The sequence below is a fragment of the Daldinia vernicosa genome (genome assembly GCF_022497035.1).
Source record: "Daldinia vernicosa strain CBS 139.73 unplaced genomic scaffold F5Y00scaffold_20, whole genome shotgun sequence".
NCBI lineage: Eukaryota > Fungi > Ascomycota > Sordariomycetes > Xylariales > Hypoxylaceae > Daldinia > Daldinia vernicosa.
In genome coordinates this window covers 297,057-312,301 of record NW_025953936.1, presented here as the reverse complement: position 1 = coordinate 312,301, position 15,245 = coordinate 297,057, and the positions used below count along the sequence as shown (strand labels likewise).

Below are 15,245 nucleotides of genomic sequence, written 5' to 3'. Positions count from 1 at the left end.
GGGTGGAGGTGATAGTTTAATAAGACAAAGAGCCGCAATATATATAAATTCCAGAATAATCCCCTCTTTATCCATGCGGAGCCAACCTTGAACGCAGCTGATAGGACGGGTAAGGGTACGGATCCGTAGTCTATGTAGGTCCAGGGTTAACCCCGATATCTACAAATCGCCTGCTTATATCGAGTTCTAATATACATGCTTTATAATATAGGTAAGTATATTATACCAATAATAAGACTATGATATCGGTTGAGCAACGTACTGTTTCTATATATAAGTGCCTGTTTAAGATACCTAGAAGGAACGTGCGTGACCGTCTTAGTATTAAAGAATTCCTTCTAAAATTCCACTACCTTATAGTGGGCTAATTACTATGCCTTCACTCTCTAAACCTTCTTTACTTTAATAGACAACTTGTTTATTTTTATTCTACACGGAGGATAGGTTATAGAGTTATGGAGTTATAGATGGATATTAACTATGCTCCATTCGGGTATGACCCCAGTAAAGTAAGAAAGCTCACGAAGTTTTGGATAATCTTATAATAGTAAGTGGAGCCTACCTGTAGTTCAGGCATTTTATTTCTCTATTTTCCCGTTATGTGGAGTCTATCGTGACTCTCGAATAAGGATCAAGTCTATACCGAGGCAGCTCAACCCATCATCGTCAGTCTACACAACGGGCCCGAGGACATGGGAGGCAACCAATGGACCTCATCTTAACCAATCATGTATATATCTCGTAGAGGATCAGGGCACTTGGATACCGTTCCTGACTAGCCAGATTGTTGGGACCGGTACTGGCACGCGAAGGATTCAAATGCCATGCTTCAAGATGGTCATCTGTAAGTTTCGGATGAAGGCAACTATGATCGAGCTGAAATTTGGATACCAATGAGAAACCGCATTTTTACGTGGGCTGCCTTATGTCTCTAGCAATTGTCTAATAGCGTTCCTCTCTTCCCATGTAAAGCTCCTGAGTGTACGAACACATGCTGAAGGCGTACTATAGCTACCAATGTCCTGGAAATATCTCTTTGTATCAATTGAAGCCGCAGTTACTTTAGATGCTTTCACTCTTCAAATTGGGCTTATGAGATGTTAGGAGTCCTATAATATCTTTAGTAATAGAGCTACTAAGTCATAAACTTCATGAGCTTCGAAATTGCTAGATAGATGACCGTCATGCTCTTCTCTTAGAGCCAATGGCATATAATGCCCCACTATTCGCAATTGAGTCTGGAGTGAGTCTCACTTATTCTTCCATGGCCTCAGTTTTCCGTTAGGACGAAATACCCGCCAGCATTCGTCAATTTTGCTGCGCTCTCAGCCCCTGTAAACGTTTCGAAAGAGTTAGGTCGTATTGACGTGGATAGAAGACATGAACGGAATGCTTGGCATGCAATGTATAGCCGAGCTATAAGTGGAAACGCTGCTTTATCAATGTAAACATTGGCGGCCAGACTTTTAAAGCTCACGGGACCTTATTCTTGGGTTGGGCGTCAAAAGGCCATTGGATTACCTTGTTCCAACGAGGCAACCAGTAAAAAAGTCATAATACGTTTCTTGATGAAGTCATAGCTTCCTTTCGGCATGGGTAAGGAATTTGTACCTGCGTGACTCGCGATGGCTGTGCGGGAGGAGTTGAGGCGGTCAATAAGAAGCACAGTAAAAGTGGCACACATTTTTTTGTTCGTGGCCACGTATATGCAAGTTAGGTACCTAAGATATGTCGAAGGGCGAGCGGCTATTTGATTGGCTACCACGGCATCCTTGGTGTTTATTCGGTTGCCTATCAGCCCTACGTTAGAGAGATGAAATTCGGATGTGGTGCCAAACAATGCCTAACAATAAGTGAAGAATGCCATTTTTCCCTTTTTCCTTTTTTGCCCTTCCAATCATTTTATTCAATGCTCTTTATGCAAATAGTGGCATAACACGTAACACATAACACACATAAACACACATAACACAACTGGGCAAAGCGTCAGAGCCCAAGTCATTTACAGTAGGTAACCCGCTAGATGACGTGGGCATAACCACGTAGTGCATCCGTAGTGCATCTATATCGCATCCATATTGCATCCCATATTGCATTCATGTGAATTTATTAGGGCTTATCTACCGGAGCCGGGAGTACCTATAGGTAGGTGTGCAGACCTCCAAGCCAAGATGTCCCCAACAGTCCGAACACAACCTACTCCGGGCATTATGTCCCTCATAACACCCGCCATCTTTTTTCTTGCAGCTTTGTCTGGAAGCTATCTATTTTCTTTTAGAGCCCGTCGCTCAAGAGCTCATGGCCTGACCCGTGATTTTATGTCAAGCTCTCGATCGCGAGGGTTTGACGATGGTTATGATTCCGCAGACGAGGATTTTGCTGCAGACGCGCAGTCGCGAAATCTCATCTACGACTCTGGAGAAGAAGATGACTACCTCATGGTATTCGACAAACCTCAATTCCGAACACAATTCGGAGTAGGACCCGGTGCTGCCGTGCGCGGATACCCTAGCTATGGAGGAGTCTACGTTCTCCATTGCACTGCTGTCGAACTCGACTTTTTAAATCTAGACCGATTCCACATCGCCATGAGGTCTCTGGATCAGGCAGAGGAAGATATTCATTGCGGTAACATGCGAAAACTCGGAGCTACCTGGTGGGAGAGCGAAGATGCCTACAGGAGGAATTTCATGAGTCCAGATAGATACAATCAACCGGTGGTCTACGTTGGCTGGCCTGCAGGTGGTGGTGTCTGGGTTCTGAGAACAACACACGGAGACGCGTCGTCGAGAGGTATCGGCAGAATCAACAACACTTACAACATGGAGGAACGTTGCCGTTTAATCAGACAACTGGGCGGATCCTACTACGAGCATCCCGAAGACGGCGTAAACCTCGTGTTCTAAGCAACATCTAGATGTGATGGGAGGAAAAGGCTCGGGTTATACATACAGGGAGATTAACTACGGCCAATTTCAACGGCCACTATCCTCCACACCGCCTCGTCGGATCGCATCACTCTATGTGACTACTACGCCGACGCAATCATTTTCGATACCCAAACAGTTATCACCCTCACTCTCTGGATACCCCTTTTCTTCCTCCTTGGCCACGGCCTTTCTTCCCATCAGTTTATAAATATTCACACACACACAAAAAAAAACCACCGACATCTTGTTTCCGAGCTTACCTATAAACGTGTCCGCTAGAGATCACGTCGAGCGCTCGAAACGGATGCTCGAAAGCACCAAAACGCTCTTTAGCCCAGGCTTACCCCAGGCACGACAATCTTGTCGTACCTAGATTGACTCCCGCATAGCCGAATCACTGTCACAGAGCTCCAGAAATGTTGAGATAACGACGGTGGCGCAGGCGGGGTCGAAGCAAGATCAAGGCGACGCTCGGACGGTCCCACACTTTAGAACGAACGAGGACCAACCTGGAATGGTACGAGCGTTGGCATGAGGGGCAATGGGCGTCTAATGCTCTTTTCTATGTAACATTTATTACGATCTATTAGACATAGGTATTGCCGTTAGTCGGCTTCGGACTTTGGTATTAAAGTAACCCGCAGGGTGCGGGATCAGGGAAACGGATTTAAAAAACCATCTAGGGTGGAGGATTGTATAATATTTGATAGCCAGGATTGCCAGGATAGCTAAAGAGCTTGGAAAGTTGAACGCCAAATTATTGCTTGCAGTGTGTACCTAATTATACCCTCTTAAAGTACCACCTAACCTAATGAAGTTATGATAGTATCTCCTGATTAATATCGTCTTTATTTAAACACTACCAGTATTTTATTACGCTAAATGTTCCATCGATCCCTCCCTTATAACTCTATCTTGCCGGTCTTGTATGCCGTCTATATATGAATAAATCTCAACAGTAAATTCTCAAACCATTAGTAATGGTTCGCAGCTGTTTGGGTGCGCTAGCGATCCTTGACTCTACAGTTATAAAGAAAGTAAAAGCCGAAAATTAACAGTTACAGATATTCCCCCAATCAAGACTCAAACCTAGGACGAATAGATAAGCATCACACCCCTTGACTTTTTAAGAAGCTGAAAATCGTCTCAAACGCCTGTGGGGCGACCTTATGTAGGTTGAGGTTATGTCTGAACCAGAATCAGCATGGATAGGAGGTAGATATTCAACACTTGGAAACTGTAGAACTTACCCCGCGGGTAGATTATCAACGGTCTTCACGATCTTAGCGCTAGCAAAATCGTCCTTGAGGCCATCTAGGAGACCGACGCAGTTACCACCACAGCCTGACAGATCGAATTGTCCTTGGATAGCGAGGACGGAGGCCGTGACCCCAGCGAAGTCGAGGGGACTGCTCGCGATAAGGGATGGTAACTCGCCCACGGCAAATGGCTCACTACCCTTGAAGTAAGACCACTCGGCGACCCGTCGCTCGAAGTCATTTTCCTCTCCGAAATACGAATACGTCTCAGCAAAGAGGTCTGCCGATGTGAGATAACCCGAGTCCAAAGCCCCCCAGCGAATCGGGTCTTGAATCCGTGCGACTCTGAAGCCAGACCCAGCAAGGAAGGGGCCAAAATAGTTAAAGCCACCTGCGAAACCGGTAAGGACGATGGCATCAACCGCGGTTTTTTTGCTGGCCGCGGATGCAACTGTCAGATACGCCCCGTAGCTGTGACCTACAAGTGCCACTTTCGTAGCGTTCGTAGCATATCGCGCATAATCTACCAGTGAGTCAAGTACAGCAGCTTCTACTTGGAATTGGGCGTCCGAGAGTGCATCCACCCTAATATAAGGAAGATAAGTCAGTAAAACCGTGACCCCCCACTCATAATGATATAGACTTTGCTTACTTAGAGGACGACCCTACACCGATACGATCGTAATTGAGGACGGAATATCCAGCAGCGACGGCAGCCTTAACGAAGTTATATTTATCCGATGCCCTAAATGTTGGCTGCCAATACCTACGATGATATTAGCACTCACGTATCTTATTCCTCAATTTCAACTTGAGACGAAATGAGACATACAGCTTAGATTCTAGAATGCCGTGAGTAAGAACCAACGTAGGACCTCCTCGCCCACATAGTGTTGCCCCAACCTTGAACTTGCTTTCTACGGGCTCAGATGTCCGACCGGAAATCGGTAACGGATCGGTCTCTTCACTAAAGTCCCGTCTCGTAAGGGCCAGTGTCAAAGCAATTGCATCCCAGTTGTCGTTGACCGTTGCGTTAACGATAAAACGCGGAACACTGACGGTAACTGGTATTGAGAGCTCTTTACATCCTAGTTGCGGATAATGTGGCACGGCGGAAGCTGTTGCTGCGAGAATGAAGGCCGACACAACGTATGAGAGCATATTGATTGCTATGACAAGTACCGGCAGAGATGAGAGTATGAGGATGAGGATGAGGACGAGAGTGAGGAGTATTTTGGCCTAGAAGTTGCTAACAGACCTATCTATATACGTATCTATCCTTGAGTGACTAACCCTAACATTTTGATAGAAGAACTCAATAGATGAGCATCAATAGTCTTGATACAAGGATTGATCGACACCGGGTAGAACTAGGCCTGCTAGGTGAGATGAATATCCACATATTACTGACGTATATTCGACGAAGAGCCGAAGCTGTCCTTGCTCAATGAATCCCGAACGTGCTACATCGTACATAGTTGGGCACGTATTTGATGCCAAAGACCCGTACGTCATCTCGCAAGAGGCTTCGCCCCTGGATTATCGTGATTCCGCCACAATGCGGTTTCTTTCTAAGGTGTATTTCTTCGAAATGTCAATATCAAATCCAGAAAGGTGTGCCTATACCTAATAACTAAGCCAGTCGATATGTTTCCATATATGCGTCTTGCTCTTGGAATATAGGGAATTAGCTAATCGAGACACGGATGTGTGAATATGTACTTAGTCAGATTTAGTGTTCATAGAGTCTGGTTCCTTGCATAAGTGCTTATCTTAGTGAGATGAAATATGCTGGATGAAAACACCATTTTCCCAATTGGGATAAACTCACTTCGTTCATCCACTCCAGATGTGACCTGAACCCCGCCATCTCGGAGAGCGCTCAAGATAGAAAGGTATCCGAGAGGAATAGATCGTCCCGTTACTATGATTCCAAATCGCTCTGGGGTCGTGGTAAGCTGGGCTTACATGTTTTAGGGAGAATGATTTTCCAACCTCTTTGTTTCGCCCAGTACAACGACATGACCGAGAGTTAAGGTCTTTGCCAAGGATCTTCATTTGATAGAGTGCTTGGTAAAAGGCTTATGTGATGTAGCTTATTATATAACATCAACAGTTACTACTTTAATATAGTGTAGGAAAGGTGCTAGAAATATCCCTGAGATCGTACAATATCCTTAGTAGATGCCCAACTCATAATACACACATTTAGGGGATCTAAATGTGAAACCACGGTATGATTAGTATTCCCATTCTCCACTCGTGACATCTCGTCAGCTTAACCCTCTAACTCGGCTCGAAAATTAGAGTCTCTTTCAATAGATAGCTTTCCGAACGAGTCGATGCTAGGAGCAGGACTTGGGATCGATTCGGCTAGAGATGCTCGAGGGGTTAAACTTGTGCCCGTCGTAATCGATGATCGTTTTTCTATGGCGGATAAAAATGTTCCAGATGATGAGATGCCTAGGTAATGTCGCGTATCAGCTATTGATAGTTTCACTTCTTATCTTCATATTTCTCAGTCAGTCGGTTAATACTTACTCGCCTGATACACTCGCCCGCTGCCATCTTCGCTCATGAGCTTCCGTGGGAAGCCACTGATAGGTAAGACTACTACCCCACTATGATAAGGACGAGTCTGTAAGCAGAGGGATATTTTGACTTGTGCATCCTCTGTTACGGTACTTATTCGGAGAGGGTCCAGTTGAAAACCACCCTGTAAGTGCATGTCTTGTAGCACAGAGTTCGTGAGCACAATCTGTCGCGGGGGCCAAGAGGCACCTTCGTCTAGTATCTCAAGGAGGAAGTATGGCTCGAAGTCGCCGTCCAACCGAGATACGAGGAACCACCCCAGGGCCTTCAGCTCAGGCGAGGAAAGCCTAAATCTACAAAAGATAGAACCTAAGGTAAAGCGGTTACTTAAAAACTCCGGTATGAAGCGGGGGTTCGTAAGTGCAGTGGGCGAGGGAGGGTTTACCTGTGCAACTATATCCGGAAGCAGTCTGCTTTACACTACCGGCATCCTTCTCGAAGAAAAAGGTACTCGCGACTAGCCTATGTGCGGCTTCGACGATATCTTGGTGGTTTTGCCGTAATACCTCAGCGGTCTCTTGCTCCACAGAACTTATCTTCTGTACCTCGTCGAACTTTGGTAACTTAGTCAGTAGCTCGGGACAGATGCGCATGTAGCGCTGTCGAGTTGATTCTTCTTTCATCGCACTGCTAGACATGAAACGATTCCAGGTCCTGTCACATTGCCGCGGACTATTTAACTTGTCTGTCTGGTTTGGGACAGGATTGTTGAAAGAAACCAGCATCGGCGTCTTGGGATCACGGACGACGTACCCGCTTGCTGGATTCTCTAGATTTGTGTCGTCGGAAGGCAGCATCGTTGCTGAGGTTTTGCGCTTATAATTCCCGGCACCTCCTCGGCCTTGTCTAATAACGGCACTCGTACTCACACCCGCGGTCGTCACAGTCTCATTAGTCATAGACCGTGATGAAAGAAACGTATTTGGGTCGTCTATATTACGATCGCCTACGTTACGACCCGCGCCGATAGAGAGCATCAGGTCTGATGGGCAGTCTGATACGTCGCCCCATATTGACTTGGCCTCATAATGGGCAATCAATACTGGGCATGAGTAACGGAGATCGTTATTGGCGTATTCCTGACTGGTCTCGGGTTTGAGAAATGGTTTAAAGAAAGGGGGCGTTGCAGATGTCGCGCGGGCGCTATCTCGAGGGTTTGGTCAGCTTGATGTTCACTGTTAAGTCATTAGCTGTAGGGAGTAAGGGGCTTACGCTTCCCATATGCGCATTTCCTTTGATGGCGTATCCGATCTAACAAACTTATACGGAAGTCCTAGTATTTTTATTAGACAATTTCCCAATGATATATCAGGGCACACTCACTCTTTTCAGGTAGGTCCGGGCGGTTATAGTTGGCAAAGACAACAGCTTGTCTCTCAATGCCTGTCGAGGCGGCGACAGCAACCTTCATTGAAGTTGCAACGAGAGACCTATGGGTTGCGGTGCCAAAGAAAGGTAGATCAGATAAGTGTTTTCTCAGTGCCTTCGTAAAAGGTTGCGTCTTGTATAGACTACCATGGTAAAGACTTGATAGTGTACTGAAAACAGGCATGCTGGTCATCTCTCGAGGTACGAAAGCTTCCTTACATAGGTCCTTGAATTTCCGTATTGTCGCCTCGACGGTCCATTTCTTAACCCCTAATCCAATTGCGATGACACCACCAGAGCTTAACTTCGTTAACAAAACCTCTAATTAAATAATAATCCGGAAACTTACTTAGTACCAACGATCAAGTCGAAGAACAATTGAATAGGTAAATCTGGACCCAAGACTTTTTCTATCTCGGCGAGAACTTGTAAAATTATAATGCCCCTCACGCCACCACTGTAGTCATTTAGTTAGCATATCCCTTCGCTATGACGTGGATCGCGTACCCATCGAGACAAAGCACTCGGCTGCCTGCATAACGTGGTTTCGTCACGATAACCCAAGGTGGATTGGCAATAATATCCCGTACGTGTAGAGGGCATCGGCTGATCTCGATAGTGGTCCTCGATGTTCTGGTCCCATATATCTCGGCGCAAGGAAGGCAAAGAACATGACCACATGGCAATGCGCACTCCGGCAATTCTCTCAAGCAGCAAAGGCAGGAAGAGTAGCTGATATAGTCTGTCGCGACGCCCAGTACGTTAGAGTAGAGTTCGTTCAAGCGTTCCTGGTGAATAAGAGCTGCAATCTGAAGCTCGCTCCTATCTGGAAATTCCTGCCCGAGCTTGAAGCTAGAGGCTTGAACTTGAGCTAGACTTGTTTTCAGTAGTTCTTCCCAGACTGGCCGAAACGCATCGACATCAAAGCTAGATTCGTAGTCTCCGTTGCCGATGATTTTTCCTTGCTTGTTTTGATGCCCTTTGGGATTATGGCCCGATCTGACGTTATAGCATCGACCAAGATCTCCGCTAAAAGACGGGTTCGTGAAGCTGCATGGGCAGTACACGTCGGCAAACGTTTGTAGCGCACCAGCACAAGGCTGGGCATAACGGTCATCCAGGAGACGATTTGCGGTACCTATATAGTAATTAGCCACGTTGTGTCGAACCAGCCAAGGCAGGTCTAAATTCACCTGGTAAATTCTGACGAACAGCATCCAGCATCACGCACGATGCTATCATCGGCCCCATCGCCCGAAAGATCTGTTCAGTGTCGCTGCTAAGAATCAAATTACTAGATTTCTGCTTGATCGCTAATGCTAGGTTCAATATGTTACCCTCAAAATTTCTGGAGACAGGGCTATGCCGAAGAGTCTCCTTCACAAAGTCAAACGGCATGTTGAGGTCTCTAGTAAAATGATCGTATGCTGCTTGAAGATAGAACTGGAGCTTCTCCGTATTAGCTAGCATGCGCACTTCCCTTTTCCTCAGGTATGAAGCCTTGCAACGGTCTTTCAACAAGCTAGAAAGCTTGCCAACTTGTTCGTCTATCAACACTAGATAACTTTGTGTTAGCAGCAGTCAACTAATTGTTATGCTAGAGGTAAGGCCCAGAATATCGAAATCTTCGCCTAGGAGGTAGCCCAAAAGGTTGGTTTTAGGGGTAAAGGGCGAAGGAATAGACCGAGTCAAAACATCTTACTATACGACCCCTTATATGGGATCCTGATGACATTTATAGAGCCATAATAGCACTCCAGAAGCTCTTTGGTGCTTCTTATGAGCTTTCCGCGCCTCCGCCATGTTTGGACCTATTGAATATCAGTACCGTGTAAAATTCACTTATCTTTGACAATTGGCAAAAGAAAGAGTGTGATGGGTGTAAGACTAATACTTAAACATACTGTGAATTGGTTAGTTTTGTTTCCGATAGATGCAGTGACGGGATATTAGGTGCTCACCATGTTCCTGCAAGGTGGGCTCACGAATTACAGCGTCGTGAATATCTGCCATCAGCAATTTCGTAGCCGTCGTGATATCCCACTCCCTTTCATCGACGTTGATATCCGTGGCATTGAATACGATTATCGCATGAGGAAGTACGGGTTGGTTGAGTGATTTATCAACTGAAATATGAAAAGTAAGTGACTGTACATAATAGTCAACGTAATATAAGATGCGAACACGACACTTCCCAACGGGTGTATGCCACTTAGAGAAAGGGGGAAAATTGGAAAGCAGAAGCGAATAAGATAAAAAAGTACATACTAGAGGCTGCGCCCCAACGTATTAGTTTATCAAGAACCATTGATTCAAACGATCTTGGATTTCGCAGAACAAAAACTACAACGTCAGAGAAAGTGTATAGAATTCGAGGATATAACTGGCTGACGGCGAACTCTCTCTTTTGGGTGTGAGGCGTATCTGCCCACAGGATCTTTCTAGTCAAACAGTGTTTGCTGGTACTAGTATTGTTCGACTCTGCATTTGAACCTTGTGGATGATGTCGCAACTGCTTTGGGATGGCTTCTCCTCCACTCAGACCTTCACAATCCACTAATAACAATGGGTGGCTGCTATATAGAGTTGATGGATCTGCGTACAGATGGACATCGCCTGTGGTGGAAATGCGGTCATGACTAGATGATGTTACCGGGGCATAGTAATTGGAACCTTCAGGCGCCGTCAGATCGTGACGGTCGATGAGGAGTTTGATCAGGGTGCTTTTTCCAGCGCCTGTGATATAATCAGTTACGATGTAGATATAGGAGTAACACGCCTTACCAGTTTCCCCAATGAACGTTGCTAGCTGGGGATATCGCTCGACTGTTTCGTCAGTAACAGTCTCGCTCATTATGGCAGCGAACCGCCCAAAATCGTGGAATAGGGGGTAGCCGGAGGCATCGCGACCGAACCCGAACCAAGTCGTATCGCGATCCTCAAGAAGCTCGGATTCGTGTTCAGCTTCCGTACGTGTCGGCTCTAAGATCTGACGTAACCGGTGGACAACGAGGGGGTCTGCCTTCTCGTGCGGCTTGCCGTTCCTGTTGATCATCCATAGTGATTAGTTTCGTTCTTGCGATTATGAATATAACTTTTTCACAGATATAATATAGTGGTATGATTTTCAGGGGTAAAAGCTTCTAAGATTTATCTACTGACCAACCAACAGCGCCCGGAGTGTGTAAGAACCACTTTGGCCAACACACATCGCAGAAAGCAAAGTTATTGCACTGGATGCAAGTAAACGTCTTTTCGGCATTTGTTCCACATGTCTGGCAGGGTTGCGATGATGATAAACGCCCCGCCATGGTATTTGAAGGTCATGGTAATAGCAGAGACCCTTGAATAGCAAGCATTTAGTCGTTTCTGGTACGTAATCGCTTCTTGGAGAGTTAGTCGGAACTCCTCGGAGCTCGAGAAATAGAGACCCTCGAGCTTTGGGGGACTCGCTTCCCCTCATCAGCAGCATCAGCCGCAGAGGGGTGTCGATTGTTACAGAACGGTGCATTGGTGAAACCTGAATAATCTATGCTTGGCAGGCTGAACGACACCTAAGAAGGCGGGTAGATAAATGAGGTATCAGATAATCTAAGACATGAATATAACATCTTCTCGAGAGCCGATTCCATGCATAATTTCATAGTGAGTACGTATCTCCTAATAACTCTATACTGACGGCGTATTCTTCCTATCCCTATTCCCTACTTGAAGATATTAAAACAATAGTTAGCTGTGGCTGAGATCAATTGGCAATAGTGAATTTGATTTTCATATGATTGGTTCAAACTGATTGTATGAAGATTTGATTTGTCTTGATGCTGGGTTACATGTGCGTACGTCACGGACATTTTTTTAAGAACTTCGGGCCTGGTACGTATTCGTACGTACGTACATATTAGCCAAGTTGCTGGGCTAGCCCTCAGGTCTTCGCATAAGGTATCAAAATTTGGCGAGATATATATACCGTAGTAACATCTACGGCACGCGTCGTATCGTGTGGGCGCGTGGCATTCCTTGGGGATTATTTCGTAGTGGGGTATTCCGCAGGGAAAATACTCCATATCATAACTCGATGCCTGACGCGAAAACTTGATGCCTTATACCATCTTTTCAGAGCTGCGCCCCGGCAAGCTGAACTATTTGCAAAACTGCTGCCCTTGAATGACCAACCGAACTAAGCGATAACCTACTTCATGACGCGCATTTCAACTTAACGGTCAGAGTTATACTCATCAAAAATAGCAATCTGATCAACATTAATTATAACATGATCCAATTAAGATGTTACTAGAGGGGCAGTGCTGCTAACTCAAGCTAGGCTATGGAGTCAAGCTGTCTAGAAGTAAGGACTCAAAAATCCCTTAAGGAACGAGCAAAGGTAAAATATATAATGAAGTCTTGGCCCCGTCTCTTATGAGGGAACCAAGCTCTCTTACTTTAGATCTGTTCTACGTAGATTCATTACGTATTTCTCAATCAGAGTAGTCATCACATATCTTTCTAGTTTTCATACCATGGCCTCTCCAGCGGCTCTGCCTGTTGCCCTCCTGGTCATATATCTTACAATATCTCCATCCTTAATCTATATTGCCATAAAGCATGGCTTGAAGCATGGAGCAGTCATAGGCTGGTCCTTTCTTTTCATATTCTGCACTCTAAGAATTGTCGCGAGTGCTATTGAGATACACGATCCTCACAGTTCAGGCGCCGCACTGGTTGCTAGCATTGGGCTGTCTCCCCTCCTTGCTGCTGCTTGTGGCATTCTGCATGAATCGTAAGTCCTATACGGTCTCAATTACTTCCAATCTTCTCTCTAAAACTTATTGTATTACAGGCGCGCTTATATCCTTCCGAAATCACGACGACCTTTTGACACCCCATACCTCATTTTCTTTCATATCCTTGTTTCGACTGCAATTGCTCTTGTGGCTGCCGGTGCCTCAAAACTCGACAATGATACGCTGCCACCAGATCAGATTAAGAAAAGTTACGCTCTAGTGAAGGGGGGCATGATTCTTTTACTCTTGGGCTGGCTTTCACTTGCAGTAGTCACTCTCATCACATTTCGAGACTCCCTACTCCGCGAGTCAAGGAAACCAAAGGAGAGTGCGGCAGAGAAGAGACTACTTCTGGCTGTCGCGATTTCTATACCGTTTCTAGGTATTCGAGTACTGGAGAGGGTTATTTACTTCTTTACTCTGAACCAGGAGTTGAACCCAGTAACGGGCAGCCTTGGTCTAAGGGTTGGCCTAGAAGTTATAGAGGAGATAATTGTAACCTTACTCTTTGTCTTCACAGGTATCATTACACGAAATATTAAAAGAACAGCTGCGGTGGAGCAATTTTAGACATACGGAAATTTTCCAAGATGGATAAGTACATGGCTGGAGCAGAAGATCATATTGATAAGGATACATTTCGGAACGTTATACCCATAGTCCCCATAGTTTAGCAGCATACCCATGAGTTGATATCACCAAATTCTGTTTGCTCTTTCAAAATTAAAGCATTAATAGGCGGCTCAGGCCATGGCTATCGCAGAGATAAGCTAAAAGTAAAGTGAACTCGTGCAGTTCTCCCATTCCCAACACAATACGATAGAATATATAGGTGGCAAGTAAGGTTGATGAGACCTACAGATATTCATAAAAGGGCATTGACGTACCCGTCTATCTACCTGTTAAATATATAAAAATCATGAGCATCTGCTATCTTACCAATGAAAATCATCAAACCAATACTGAGAAGATCTAACACGACAGGTTCTAGTCGGCCCCAAAGATCTGTCGGCCCTCAAAAACTTACCGATTTTACTATGACAAAAAGCCTCATCCGAGAAGCTGAAAGAATTTGTGGGATATATTACTAATCTACCTACCAAGGTAGGGAGGTGTACACTCCTCGTAGAGCATCTAGAATTAATGTTGTCGAGCCGTGTCCTTTTTCCCGTTGCCATCGACCTTGGGTGCTGATACAGACTTTTCCTCAGCGCCGCTACCATCCAGATCTCTGCCGTTCTCCTTCACATCTTCTACATCATCGTCTGCAACACTTTCGACTTCGTCGTAATCTGCATCTTCGTCCACGTCTACCTCTTCCCTTTCCTCTTCATCTTCATCTTCATTCTCATCAACGTCCCCTTCATTTTTATCATCATTTTCTTCGTCGGATACGTCTTGCTGTTCCTTTTTTTGTTTTTTGTTGGTTCCCTCGCCGCCCTTCTTCATATCTTCGCCCTGTTTATTCTTCGTATAGGGCCCCACGTCGACCCCGTCCGAGGTATCGTCGATCTCTTCCTCCTCGCATTCCTTGTCATCATATTTTTCAGGATCTTGACCGTTGGCCTTTCGTTTGGTACTACCCCGACCCCCTTTTTTCTTTTCTTCGATTGTCAATTCCGAGGCTCTTTTAACGACATCATTACCCAAACGTTCAACTCGGACTGCAGGGTTACTCGCGTCGGCTTTTCTTTTGACAGTGTTCCCGCGCTGCGTCTTGATCTCAATCGCCCCTTGCTCCTTCGTTTCTGCCACTGTACCCCCGGGAGCGCCGCCACCCCATTTCCAAGAGACTACAGTGAATATCATAATTAGCCGCCGAGCTCTAACAAATACTATTTTTGGCCTACCTTTGTCTCCCTCTTCTGGCTTGTCGTTTTGGGCCATAATGTTATGTCCAAGACTAGAACATAAAGGTAATATGGATGACAAGACGCAATCGATTGCTTGTAGAGCGTTAGTTTTGGGCTCTAAAATGGGTTATATGAAAATCGAAGATCTAAGATAAGCGGGAAGAGTGAAATCTTATTAAAATAAAGTCGTGATTGTTGTCCTTATAACTGCTTCGTTGCGTCATGTCGATGATTCATTATCCCTTTAGTGCCAGATTCCTATGTTAAGACTAGGCTCAGCAATCTAAAGGGATAGGAAGCTGATGTGCGCCACTTACGTGCCTAGAGTGGCTCGGTATTAGAGCACAATGTCATCGTAGAGATGCAGTAGGTTCTGTCTCTCTCTAGAGTCCAGTAGTTATACACTGCTTAGGGGAAGGCTGAATATTTTTTGACAATAATATGAAGCATATACCAGCCTTG

General features: G+C 45.4%; 5 protein-coding genes across 5 annotated transcripts; 2 read left to right on the top strand and 3 right to left on the bottom strand.

Annotated features, from left to right (window-relative positions):
• Positions 1 to 2,171: 2,171 nt before the first annotated feature.
• Positions 2,172 to 2,906, top strand: F5Y00DRAFT_261578 (uncharacterized protein; the record flags this gene model as incomplete). Its single annotated transcript, XM_048011227.1, has 1 exon — positions 2,172 to 2,906. One exon carries the CDS (start codon positions 2,172 to 2,174, stop codon positions 2,904 to 2,906), a length of 735 nt encoding a protein of 244 aa, XP_047865372.1.
• Positions 2,907 to 3,862: 956 nt separating this feature from the next.
• F5Y00DRAFT_235696 (alpha/beta-hydrolase) lies at positions 3,863 to 5,417 on the bottom strand. The gene is made up of 4 exons (XM_048007606.1): positions 5,022 to 5,417; positions 4,842 to 4,955; positions 4,181 to 4,774; positions 3,863 to 4,118 (listed from the first exon to the last, which is right to left on the bottom strand). The coding sequence occupies exons 1-4, from the start codon at positions 5,348 to 5,350 to the stop codon at positions 4,040 to 4,042; spliced, it is 1,116 nt and encodes a 371-aa protein (XP_047865371.1). The 5' UTR covers positions 5,351 to 5,417; the 3' UTR covers positions 3,863 to 4,039.
• A 660-nt stretch (positions 5,418 to 6,077) lies between these two features.
• Positions 6,078 to 12,166, bottom strand: F5Y00DRAFT_235693 (FabD/lysophospholipase-like protein). Its single transcript, XM_048007605.1, has 13 exons — positions 11,312 to 12,166; positions 10,934 to 11,193; positions 10,418 to 10,885; positions 10,112 to 10,275; positions 9,852 to 9,960; positions 9,343 to 9,705; positions 8,657 to 9,287; positions 8,499 to 8,606; positions 8,105 to 8,448; positions 7,994 to 8,054; positions 7,167 to 7,924; positions 6,731 to 7,090; positions 6,078 to 6,652 (listed from the first exon to the last, which is right to left on the bottom strand). Exons 1-13 carry the CDS (start codon positions 11,458 to 11,460, stop codon positions 6,468 to 6,470), a joined length of 3,960 nt encoding a protein of 1,319 aa, XP_047865370.1. The 5' UTR covers positions 11,461 to 12,166; the 3' UTR covers positions 6,078 to 6,467.
• A 263-nt stretch (positions 12,167 to 12,429) lies between these two features.
• On the top strand, positions 12,430 to 13,630 carry F5Y00DRAFT_269414 (uncharacterized protein). Its single transcript, XM_048012443.1, has 2 exons — positions 12,430 to 12,926; positions 12,987 to 13,630. Exons 1-2 carry the CDS (start codon positions 12,667 to 12,669, stop codon positions 13,498 to 13,500), a joined length of 774 nt encoding a protein of 257 aa, XP_047865369.1. The 5' UTR covers positions 12,430 to 12,666; the 3' UTR covers positions 13,501 to 13,630.
• A 408-nt stretch (positions 13,631 to 14,038) lies between these two features.
• F5Y00DRAFT_269410 (uncharacterized protein) lies at positions 14,039 to 14,909 on the bottom strand. The gene is made up of 2 exons (XM_048012442.1): positions 14,781 to 14,909; positions 14,039 to 14,723 (listed from the first exon to the last, which is right to left on the bottom strand). Exons 1-2 carry the CDS (start codon positions 14,815 to 14,817, stop codon positions 14,071 to 14,073), a joined length of 690 nt encoding a protein of 229 aa, XP_047865368.1. The 5' UTR covers positions 14,818 to 14,909; the 3' UTR covers positions 14,039 to 14,070.
• Positions 14,910 to 15,245: the final 336 nt, after the last annotated feature.

Coding starts and splice junctions, on each gene's coding strand:
- F5Y00DRAFT_269410 (XM_048012442.1), bottom strand. CDS start 14,817: ATGGCCCAAAACGACAAGCCAGAAGAGGGAGACAAAG. Junction 14,724..14,780: donor GCCAGAAGAGGGAGACAAAG/GTAGGCCAAAAA, acceptor TATTCACTGTAG/TCTCTTGGAAATGGGGTGGC.
- F5Y00DRAFT_269414 (XM_048012443.1), top strand. CDS start 12,667: ATGGCCTCTCCAGCGGCTCTGCCTGTTGCCCTCCTGGTCATATATCTT. Junction 12,927..12,986: donor TGTGGCATTCTGCATGAATC/GTAAGTCCTATA, acceptor ATTGTATTACAG/GCGCGCTTATATCCTTCCGA.
- F5Y00DRAFT_235693 (XM_048007605.1), bottom strand. CDS start 11,460: ATGGCGGGGCGTTTATCATCATCGCAACCCTGCCAGACATGTGGAACA. Junction 9,706..9,851: donor CCCATATAAGGGGTCGTATA/GTAAGATGTTTT, acceptor AAAGTTATCTAG/TGTTGATAGACGAACAAGTT. Junction 8,055..8,104: donor CCCGGACCTACCTGAAAAGA/GTGAGTGTGCCC, acceptor TAAAAATACTAG/GACTTCCGTATAAGTTTGTT.
- F5Y00DRAFT_235696 (XM_048007606.1), bottom strand. CDS start 5,350: ATGCTCTCATACGTTGTGTCGGCCTTCATTCTCGCAGCAACAGCTTCC. Junction 4,775..4,841: donor GGTGTAGGGTCGTCCTCTAA/GTAAGCAAAGTC, acceptor TCCTTATATTAG/GGTGGATGCACTCTCGGACG. Junction 4,119..4,180: donor GTTGATAATCTACCCGCGGG/GTAAGTTCTACA, acceptor ATTCTGGTTCAG/ACATAACCTCAACCTACATA.